Source organism: Eschscholzia californica, unplaced genomic scaffold, assembly GCF_041429995.1.
Source record: "Eschscholzia californica isolate CP2 unplaced genomic scaffold, dmEscCali1.0.p SCAF_1, whole genome shotgun sequence".
Taxonomy (NCBI): Eukaryota; Viridiplantae; Streptophyta; class Magnoliopsida; order Ranunculales; family Papaveraceae; genus Eschscholzia; species Eschscholzia californica.
In genome coordinates, this window is record NW_028238198.1 from 77,240,320 (window position 1) to 77,252,178 (window position 11,859).

At 36.6% G+C, this 11,859-nt stretch overlaps 1 protein-coding gene across 2 annotated transcripts; it reads right to left on the reverse strand.

Moving 5' to 3' along the window:
• Positions 1 to 1,229: 1,229 nt before the first annotated feature.
• LOC147569375 (nuclear poly(A) polymerase 1-like) lies at positions 1,230 to 6,612 on the reverse strand. Of its 2 annotated transcripts, XM_086655850.1 has the most exons (13): positions 6,116 to 6,578; positions 5,792 to 6,008; positions 5,632 to 5,709; positions 5,430 to 5,537; positions 5,035 to 5,097; positions 4,784 to 4,945; positions 4,377 to 4,490; positions 3,653 to 3,715; positions 3,233 to 3,562; positions 2,816 to 2,980; positions 1,865 to 2,713; positions 1,639 to 1,712; positions 1,230 to 1,513 (listed from the first exon to the last, which is right to left on the reverse strand). In XM_086655850.1, the coding sequence occupies exons 2-13, from the start codon at positions 5,897 to 5,899 to the stop codon at positions 1,468 to 1,470; spliced, it is 2,160 nt and encodes a 719-aa protein (XP_086511976.1). In that variant the 5' UTR covers positions 5,900 to 6,008; positions 6,116 to 6,578; the 3' UTR covers positions 1,230 to 1,467. The 2 variants fall into 2 exon arrangements, with proteins under 2 accessions (XP_086511976.1, XP_086511975.1); XM_086655849.1 differs by having other exon boundaries at positions 5,792 to 6,612.
• Between the last annotated feature and the right edge of the window lie 5,247 nt (positions 6,613 to 11,859).

The window sequence follows — 11,859 nt, forward strand, 5'->3', positions numbered from 1 at the left end:
TTGACTTAGGGTTTCCTTAACCTAATCAAACTCAAATAACAATTTCTAATAAATAAAATACTACTTTCCTAAACCTAATCAAATTCTAATAACAACTTCTAAATAAATAAAATACTAGAATCTAAAACCTAAAAAGTTTCATAAAAATATAAAACTGCTAAAAATAATAATTCTCTACTAACAAAAATATTATGCTACTAAAATAACTAGATTTTAAGATATCCAAGATACTTGGAATATCTGATGAAAATCTCCCTGCATCAGAACACCACCACTTAAACACATGATTCTTGTCAATCAATAATGGTCATGATCACTTGGATGTGATATATTGATGGTATGGTTTGTAAATGGTGAGAACCTATTCTATGAGAAGGATAGAAAAACATAAAAATAAAAGAAAAATGTTAAAATGTACTTAAGATTTTGACGTAATTTATATGGTCGGTGTTTTATGGAAATGAGAATAGTTTTCGGGAAAAAAAGTGAAAATCCAAGAAAATAAGAACCAAACACACCCTCAAGGTCGCCGACAGAGTATTGCCTGCCGAGGTCACCGGCGACGGCCGACGACAGTATGTCTCTATTTTTTTTCTCTCTCTCTCTGATCTCTCTCTGACATCTCTATCTCTTTCTTTCTTCTCGTTTTCTTCTCTCTCTCAAACTCCGGCGAAGTGGGAGGAGCCCCTTCGTCGGATTTCTGGTTTCCAAACGAAACCGATCTGGTTTCGTCTGGAAACCAGATGACCAGACGAGATATGCTCTCGTCTGGAACCAGATGAGACCAGATCTTATCTGGTGTGGTTTCCAGACGAAACCAGACGGAGATATAGTGAGCGAGAGAACAGAGGGAGCAGAGAGAAGAAACAGATAGAAGTATTCCCTGAAAGTTCGCCGGAATTTTTTGCCTGAAAGTTCACCGAAATTTTATAGAGATTGTCGAAGTTCATGTGGAAGTGGGAGAGGAAGAAGCTGAATATATGAAATGTTCGGGAGAAACAAAAAGTTTTTGTTTCCACCCAAAACTTTGTACCCCGAAAAATTCCTTTATTTCCCCAAATCACTCACCTAATTCATAACTTAATCACTCAGTGAGTAAAAGAACGGTCTAAATCGTAGTCAAACTTTGAATTTTTTGTCTTTTAGTGAAGGTGAATCATCAAGTCATAAATTAAGTCAAATCTTTTTGTCATCGTAGAACTCTCCAAAATGAAAAATGGCCAAACATGTAAGAGGTAAAATCCCACTTATTTGAAAGTAAATATTATATATTTTTTTAACATTCTTCTTTGCTGCAGACAGAAAGTTCCACTGAGGGGACTGAATAAGCAGTCAAGAACCATAATACATGGCCATTAAACAAAATAGTTGCTTAAGAGTTCTTTTTTGTATTTTTTTCATTTTCATTTTTTTTTTTTTGCCGAAAAAGATCGCTTTCTACCTTCACCACCTCGACTAAGGAAGCTTTTATGTGCTCTTGCCTGTAGCTTTCACCATAGTAGTTAGACTCAACCTGCAAATATTATAACACATTCCGAGCTTAAGCAATTAATACTATGGGAAGGGGACGCCCAATTATCTGAGGTAAAGTTCATATCGAAGAATTAGAGACGGAACAGCCTTTATATGATTGTTTACCTGATAAGAGGTCTCCTCTGGTTTGTCGATGAAGAAGCAGCAGCATGGTTACCATTCCCAAATGATTCAGCAGGCTTTGTTCAATAATAACAACTGAGTCAGTTTTCCTTGAAAATGCAATAGAAATATCTCGGAATATGTGAAACGATGAACTGTTGGTAGCAGCTATATCAACATTATAGTAGTAATAACAGGAATTATGCATGGGAAGGTTTAAAAGACAAACCTCTAGTTCCTCTAAACTGCCGTTCTGGAGATGACCGACTCCGTTTGCCATCAATGGTAGTGTTGTCTGCTGACTCTGTTCCGTAATTGACGACTCTGCAAGACTGCCATTGGCGATCTCTCCGGAATCTCTGACTTGTGAAGATTCCAACTCATCTTCAAGTTCTTCGAGCTCTGGGAAGCCGCCATTTGGAGATACAGTTCCATCTGGCACGGTGGTAGCAATACCAGACATGACATCTTCTCCACCATTTATAGGTGGAGTCTCCAAAGGATTTACAGGATATGTCGCATTCCCATTCCGAGTATCAGACTCTTCCTCCATAGCTCCTTCTGGTTGAGGAAGTTCATCCACATTGCCTTCAACTAAAGGATTACCAGTAACAATAACCCCAGCTGTGGGCCTTGTAACTGGCAGAATTAGACTTCCAGAATCACCAACAGAACTCTCACTAGCCCCGTGAGTTGAAGCTACAGATCTCACATTTCTCTGGTTCGGAGCATTATCCTCATCTAGCATCCGCTTCCTTCCCCTTTCTAATGCAACTCCTGAAGTGCTAGCTACTTTGGGAGGACGAACTCCACCTGGGAAGACAAAGAGGGGAATGTTCCTGCGTCTTACATGAGATACACGGATTTCCATTCCAGGCTTCCACATAGTGTACATGCCAACGGCGTTCTTGAATTCCTCAACAGTACATCTTATATCAAACTGTTCACCTTCCTGTACAGGAACCCCTTGTCCCCTTTGTAAACCCATAAAGTAAGAACAATGGAATGGTTTGGATTTGTCTGGGAAGTCACCAGGATGTGGATGGCATTGAAGCATATTAGAGGTGGTCCTCTCAATCTGGGAAAGGTCGAGCATAATTATAAAAAGGAGAAAAAAAAATATCCCTTAGACAAGAAACGTAAAAGTCAAGTGCTATACGCAAATAAGAACCAAAATCACCTTTAATGTAAGCTGGCGAAGTCGGGACTCGACCCATCCCTTCCAATTTCTCAAGTCATCCTCATTTTCTGCATTTATATCAATTTGCAGATAATTCTTATATGCATCAAAGAAAGGATAGGGTTCAAAGAGTGAGTTCCAGTCGGCCTTATTTATCTCCATTTCCTGCAAGTATTAAGTATCATACTCAGTTCTCATGACTAGGACAAACAATATGTGTCCTTTATCTTTGCCCTTAAATAGAAGCATTTAAATCTTGACACTGTATCCAAAGGAAAATCCAAAGGTTTTGTAACATATAGATGTTATGGACTTGTCTACACACAAGTAGCAAAAGGAAACTAACATGCATAAATCAGTTGAATCACGTAATCTGCATTAGTAGTAACTCAAAACAGCTTGCAAGCTATGACATACCTCACAAATACCATGTCCTCTCTCAAATTCTTCCGTCATGACTCGCAATGTGCTATTAGAAACATTGTAGCTAGAATTCATGCAAGGATAAGCAGGTGTTATGATAGGCATAGTATGCATCCTATCTCGTGGATTTCTTCTCGGATCCCAAATAGGGAGTCCTAACGTTCCTTCTTCAATTGCGCACAACATAACTGGATTTGGCCATCGCCACTGAGTATAAACCCTAAAGAACCGAGAAACCAACATACTAGGTGATGCATTAGGATAGAGTTGGCATATGCGAGCAACAAGCAACGCCCAGTTTATACCACCAAGAAACCCTGCAACCTGAACATAGCACAGACCAAAGACAACTTAATAAGATATATAAAGTACAACGTATGAACGTAATTTGTCTACAAAAAGAAAGCGACTTACATTAGAATAAACTCCTCGACGCTTCGCCCAAAACCTCATACATCTCAAAGTCGTTCGGAAACTCTAGCATACACACACGAAAGTACATTACAGTTGTGAAGAAAATATAGAATAACAAAAAAATAATAGAGAGAGAATGAATCATGTAACTTGCAAGGATCAACAGAATCGAATGATACCCATCGTTGGGTTACCCCCCCCCCCCCCCCCCCCAGTGTCCCTCTGTCTTATTGGGTTAGATGACGAGAATGCGTAAGATAAACTTCGAGCAAATTTCCTCTCTAGTGACACCTAAGCCTTATTTAAACTTGCTCACAAACCCAAAACTAATGACTCATTAAGAACAAGGCAGGTGGGTCAGTGGGGGCAACATCATCGCATCAGTGTGCATTAGGAAGAGGTCATTACAAATGGTATCAGAGAAGGCAGATGAGTATGTTTAAGTACTCATACAACTGTATGTTGGGTTTAGCCTCCAATGGAACCCATTTGCTGGTTGTAGAACAGTAAGTGGTGTGCATAGTCCCACATCACTAATGGTGGAGGAACCTCCGAGGCCCTTACTGGGGTTTCCTCTATGATGACAAAGCCATTTGAGAAAACCGCACCCGAGCCCAAGTGTGATGGGTAGAAGGTAAGGTGAGTAATTTTTATTGTCTACTAGAAAGGGGTTTAGGGTATCAAACACAACATAATGGCACATATAATTTAGTTAATTGCCAACCTGGACATTTGGTACCAAGCGCAGAATCTGATCGGTAACTCTGCATCCATTGAGACTACGAACTGTCTGCTCATCTGCATTCTGCAATACAGAGTCTTGCGAAATATCCAAGTCCTGCAACAAAATATCTCTTAGACATGAACTCCCTCCGAAGGAATAGGGGAAACAACAAATGAGCGAACAGACAACGAACTACGGGGTGTAAATTTATTATTTATCTATGGGAGAAAGAAACTAGAGGGGGATGCCATTTCGTAAGCAATGAGCTACAATGTCAAATGCTGGCATGCTGCTCTATACATTTATCAAGTCCACAAGGAATAACAACCGAAATATTCAAAGAATTCCGAGGAAAAAAACATCTGAATCCTTGGTCATTGAAGGGATTAAGATATACCAATACTTACTTCTGGAATAACCCAGAGCGACAACTTCGCGTAAAGAAGATCAATTGATACCCCACAAAATTTGAATTTCATCACGGGGACATGAGCGTCTGGCACAGGATGCAATTCTGATACTTTAGGCATCTCAGTTAGCATCCTATACAGTTCCACAAAGAAATCTTCCTGCAGTCATGTTAAAAACTACGTTTTGGACGAACAACTAAGATATATACCGCAATAGCAAAAAAAGTAGTGTATGGCTGAACACTCACTTCTCTCGTTGCATGTCTAGGTCCAACACAGAGTGTGTCTATATCTGCACCAGGGCCGTGCACCTAAGTAACACATTAACCACAGAAAGAGTTATCAAAATTACCAATTAAGAGAAAAAGAAGCCAACGCAAGAAAATTGCTCTCAAAACATGGACATTATTAGAGAAAAGATTAGATACAACTTCAAGCCATTAGATATTGATTTTATGCATTTAAATAATTTGATTTACACTTGATTCTCCTTCACATGTATTAAAATTCAACACATATATGCCATATCTTACAAATTCATTTCTACGTTTCACTATTCCAAACTTGAAATCAACTCTTTTTAAACCATCAATATCTGCAATTAAGCTACATATCCTTCAGACTATTACTTCCAACAACGTACCCCAAGGCGATAAGAACCAAATGTGTATATCTTGGCATTGGCTTCTTGAACCAATTGCTCATTAAACCCCTTATTTCGGCTCACCACTTTTACCCATGTCTTTACAATCTGTTCAACATTCAAAGAAACAAAGACAGTATATAACTAAACAACCCGGATAAACAAAAGCAATGTAAAAGCAGAACCATAAAGCATGACAAACCTGGTCTAGCCTACCCAGCACTTCCTCCCTAGACACAGCCTCCTCCTGACTTTCATACAACCCAACATCTGCCAAGAACTGAATGAAGCCCAAATACAAGCTTTAGATTTCAGAGCTCAACAAAAGATTTTAACTATTACAACTTGTAAAATCAACAAACCTTCTCAAGTTCTTGGGTCTTGGTAACATCAATCTCAGACGGACCAGCCAATGAAATCGGTTCCGTGACTCCGAGATGTTGCCCGTTAATTAATCCAGGGTTCGCCATAATGTAAATTTAGTTTACAACCTCTTTTTTTTTATAAATTACTTTTTTTTTTTTTATTGAGCACTGATATATAGATTAGTTCTTACAAATTTTTCCCCCCTTTGGTTCCCTAATTCCAAGAACAAGGAATTCTTCAAAATATAAACAAAATTAAAAGATCAAAAACACAAACATGAAACTAAAGAAATAAATAGAAAAGGCATAATCTTGCCGTACTCTTCAGTGCCGATTGTTCTAATATTCAGTCAATTTTAGGTACAAAGGATCCAAACAAGAACAGCAAAGAAAAAGAACAAATTAAACCCTAGAAACAGATCAGAAATACGCAGTACAACCAAATCTACTAGTAATATATTTCATTCATCCTCTCTCTTTTGTTTCTCTCTTTTTTTTTTCTTTCTTCAACTCTCAGAAATCAAAACCCTAATAAATAGACATAAAATAAGGAGACAGATACTTCTTGAAACGGTAGATGACGATGATTACGAAGAAACCTTCTTTTTTAAACCAATCAGATCATCCACAGATGTCACCAGAGATTCTTATTTTGCATTATCGTCGGAAACTTGGTTGATTTTCAGAATGGAGTTCCTTCGTTGCGATCTCTGAGAAAACCCTCTCGATATCTTTAAAGAGAGAAGAAAAGAAACTCCCTAAAGCAGAGAGAGAAAACAAGTCTGATAATGGAAACGGTGGGTAAACCATTAAAATATGGGTTAATTTCTTTTCGGTCCTCTACTTTACGACTAACTTCACCTTTAGCTTACTTTTTGCAAATTCTAGTTTGACCCTCCTTTCTAACTGTTCGCGGGCCATCAACTATTTTATAATTTTCCGAAACTATCCTTGATCAAGTCTTTCTTATCGGTAGAGAGAAAAAAAATCAGTCAAGGGAAATTTTTGAAAAATACTAACAGAAGTAATTAACACTCAACGAAATTTTATAAGGAAGGGTTAAATTTGAATATAAGAGTAATAGGAGGTTAAAAAAAATAAGTCAAAAATAGGTAAATAAGATATTAAATGTAAACGAACGTCATATGGGGTATCTCGTGAACACAATGGTATTGTGTTTAGGCCTCCACGTAGAAGCGATATAGTTCTTTGCTGCCTAGTTTAGTATAAAATATAGGTCTTTCTCTAAATATAAGTTATAATTTTTTTTCTATTTTTAATATATGTAAATTCAACTTCCAACAGAGGTGGTACTAGTTATCACCTTTTATTTATGGGATATGACCTCTTTGTCTGGAGAATAAGGGTGGAGTAACTTTAAACTTTTTGTTCCATCTTACGAAGTACTCCTGCCTCATAAGAAGATAAGGGTGTTTGTTTTCCCGTGTGTGATTTCATAAGTTTTCAATTGTTTTCTGCGGCAGAAAGACTTCTTTGCCCGTTAGGATCCTTTTTCTCCATGAAGGTGTTATAACAAATTTCTACGAGGATGTGTGTAAACAGATATTCATAAAGGAGAAAATGGGTTGTTGCGATTTCAATAATTCACAATTTAAATTAGAAATAATTTATTTTTTGTCATTTGCCCCATGGGGTCATGATGGAAAAATCCATTAAATTATAACCAGTCTTCTCTTTCTAGAGTTTGGACAACTAAGCAAACTTGATTTCGATTAGCAAAACAAATACAATTGATTGTAAATAAACTGAGTGTTTTTGTTTATACACTCCTATCAAAACTGAAGTAATTATTTTGAAAGTAAAAGTATTAATGATTTAGCTCCTGACACAAGTAGCTCCTTTTTCCCACATGAATCCCTCTGAAATGTCGATTGTGGAAGGTCGCTTATAACAATAATTAGGGGTGTCTATAGAACTTCACTACTTTAACTCACAAATAAAAAGCTAATAACAATCCCCGTTTAAGGAATGTTGTGCAGGCTTAAGAAATGGTTCCTGCGGAATCAATGAAGAAAATGTACACAACAATGTTATCGGGAAGATGTATTGATGGGTCCAATCTGAGAGAAAAAATGAAGGATGTACAGGGCTAAAAGAAAAACATAAATGTTTTTTTTGTATATATTGATTGGTTTAATGGGTTTAGATGTGAAAAACGAGGAAGTTGTGGATAGTAGATGAATAGTTTATGAAGTTCTTGAGTATATAACTTTAGTTAATCTTAAAAATGGAGATCCCAGTATCCACTAATTGGCAATTGGATATGATTTTGATGAGTAGTTATGCATGCAAAAAACATAAAGACTAAGAAGATTGACTTGAAATCTGGAACATGGCACAAGATCATCCTTTGAAATCACACGATGGATGAAGAAACCCTAAATACGTAGTCATTGATGACGAACAGTTAAAGAATCAGCTAATGTCGCATGATAATGTAGCCATTCTTATAGTTCACAAACAAAAATTGTTAAAACCCTAATTTCAATCCTAGATATACATAATTCAATTCCTATATTGATTTAAATCGACTAAATGAATTGAGAAGCTAGGGTTTGAAAAAGGATGAGAAGTTAATTGGGGATGAATTTTGGTTATAAATACAACACAATATCGATAATCTTGGAGTGTAACAAATAATAGCGGATCTAATCTGAGCAGACGAAATTGTGTGTAAGGGTGGGGAATGTAACAGTGGCACATCTGAAAGACTAGATTATACAGACGAACTCGAGCTTGCTAAGTATCTGAATTTTGTGGGTGGATTTGTTCTTTGTATTTTTCGTAAATAAAATTGTCTGTCAGATAGACTTGAAATAAACTTTATAAGTGCTAAGATAATGGTTATCATTTCATCGATTCAGATTAAAAGCTTTTTTAAAAAAAAATCTGTAAACAATATCGTATTATTTACAAATCAAAGTATACAGAAAGAGAAGAAGAGTTACAATATCAGAGTTAAGAACAAGAAAATATAACTTTGAGTACATCCTCCAACTTGCAACTTTCACGATTGTAATAGTAGCAGCAAAGCAATCTTCTTGAACTAACGGTTTCCCAGCCAAATCGAGACCATAACCACAAGCTCGAAAAAAGCATGTCAATTGGTGAGCAACCGACATAACACAACCTTAACCAAGACAACCAATTTAAAACCTGAAAGACACAGCTTCATGGAAGTCATGTGATCCCTTGCAATCGGAACCCTAAGATTCCAGAGTACCCCACCAGAATTCTCTCAAAGGAGAAAGTACGCCCCAACACAGTGTAAAGAGATCGTAACGAGGCACCTGGTAAAGTGGGGTGCTGACGAAACCCAGACAAGAAAGCTCGGCAAAGCCAGAAAGAAAATACAGATAAACTGCAAAGGGTGAAAGGTGAGGCAGAGAACCAGAACTAGTTAAAAGTATGATAATGGTTGAGGCCGAAATAGTAGTGCTATCCTAAATCGAGGCCCATAATATTTCCAAAGGAGACGATGAAATCTTACCAGAATCTAACGGTCGGTCCATTAGAAATAGGAGTGGGTCCCCCCTGAATTCTCCAGGGTTGAAAGGAGTGTCCATAAGGTAAGAAGTCTGGGTCCAACAATACAACATATAATTTGTCCCTAAAACAAGCAGTCGGACCCGGTGAAATAAAGACCCAATGTTGGGCCCACAGAGCAGGCCAACTCATTAGAATTTAGAAAGGGTGAAATTGGGTTCAACAATTGTACAAAAGCAAATGTATGAAAGGCAAGTGACTCACTTCTTCGAATCAAGTTGACCATACACAATTCAAGCAAAAGATGACCGACAAAATATGGGAGTTTTCGGCAAGAAGTTCTGGCCTAAATGTGTGTCGGTGAAGGTGTCTGGAGTGGATTGTGTTAGATGCTAAACACCCTCCTGGATCAAAAGGCCAAGTAATAAGTCTTAAAGACCATAGCCAACCTAGTGGAGTATTAACCTTGCGACTGAGAGTGTAAAAGAAAAAAGATGCAGTATGGGATATATTCGTGGAGGGGAAGAGGTTAAAATAGAACTAGATAACTCAAAGCAAAACCAACTAAAATAAGAGCTACTTGGGTGTCAAGAGAGAGGTGTTAAAGATTAACCCTAAAATACCAATTAAGATAGAAGCTATGTTTAGGGATCTGATTTGTGTAAAATGAAATTGAAATAAAAGAAAGAAAACCGCCTAAAAGAACATATCTCAAACTTACAAGGCTTGATTGTTCATCAACTTCCTCTTTTATGGCTGGGATAGGCAGGGACGGAACTAGGAGTAGTAGTCAAGGGGGGCCGAACCAAAAAAAAAAGTGAAAATCTAAGTCTACCAGTGCTCGAACCCAGGTCTCTCACGTCCAACACTCAAACCTCTACCATCTCACCCACAATGCATATATGTTATGTGTATGACTCGAACTTTATTTATGCAATAAACCAGAAAGCAATCCGAATTTTAAAACAATTTATGGCAAGTCAAGGGGGGCCATGGCCCCCTTTGGCCTGCATGTAGATCCGTCCCTGGGGATAGGCCAATTTCTCCTTCTGTTATCTTGAAGTTGAGTCCTTCCATTTGCAACCGAAGGACCTTTTAAAATATCGATTTTTTAAAAAGAATAACCTAAAAGAGTTTGAATTTTTCGTAATGTTCACGTTGATTGACGAAAAACATAACAAACGAAAGTATAACCAAACAAAACTTTTGTATTTACAAAGCGTTTGACCTACTAACAATATAACAGAAACAATATAACAGAAACGATATAACAGAAACGATCTAATTTAATATATCGAACATGAGGCAAAGAATACGAAGATTGTTTCGACGACAAAAATAATGCGAAAATTATTTTCTAGATGGCCAAATCTAAGTTCGCTACAAATGCACTTAAAAATGGTAAAAAATCAGAAAAAATTGTGACAGGACTTTGAATGAGATACTTCATAAATAACATATGCAAAAGTAACATATACAGACGTAGAATTTTCTCACAACCAAGAAAACTTCCACTTCAGAAAATATGGTCAATTGTATAACACGTAGAAGTAGCAAAGACATTTTTGACAAAAAATAATAATTAAAAAAGTGTCACCGTCTTGCATGATATCTCTTTTTTGTTGGAATCTTTTATCCCTAACTTCATTATTTTTCTACTTTCATTTGTTTAATTTATTATACACACACACACACACATATATATATATATATATATATATATATATATATATATATATATATATATATATATATGTCTTCTCATTTTATTTATCGAATTGTCTATAGTCTTTTCAAGAAAAAAAAGTGTCTATATTCTAAAATCCATACTTATATGTAAACAGATCAAATGTTCGAATCACCAAATTTCCTTCTAATCAAAAACAAATTTAACAAAACAACAATGTGCGCATATAACTTAAAACTGGAGCTATTTTCCAGATAGTCCCCTAGTGTATTACCAGCTTCCCGCCTAACTCTATAGTTTATCCAAAATACCCAAATGATTTCCTATTTGTTGATATCTTTTATTACTGTTAATTTTTAGTTTTCAAAAATGCTCTCTTTGAATTCCATAGTCAAATCTCTTTGTCTCTCTCTAAACACTCTTTCTCTTCCCCAGATTTTCTCTCTCTAAAGATGAATAATATAAATATCTTATTGACTACAATGTAACAAACAACAAATTCGAAAGAATTAAATAATTCATCTTTTTTAAGTCATTAAATCCCAGTGAACAACCTTTCGTCTCAGAATCATGGGAAACACCAAAAGCGAATGTAGTGAAGATTAATGTTGATGGCGCTTTTTCGGCAAATCAGGGAGCAGCAACATGTATAGCGAGAAACCATCAAGGAGAAGTATTAGCCTGTGAAACAAAAACTTTTCTAGCAAACACATCTATGAAATCAGAGTGTAGATTGATAATACTTGGGCAACAGCTAGCAATTCATTTAAGCTTAACATGTTGTGAAATTGAAGGTGATGCAAAAACGGTATTATAAGCATGTTCGACACATTTGGACCACTCCCCTTGGAAAGCCAGAGCATTAATTGTC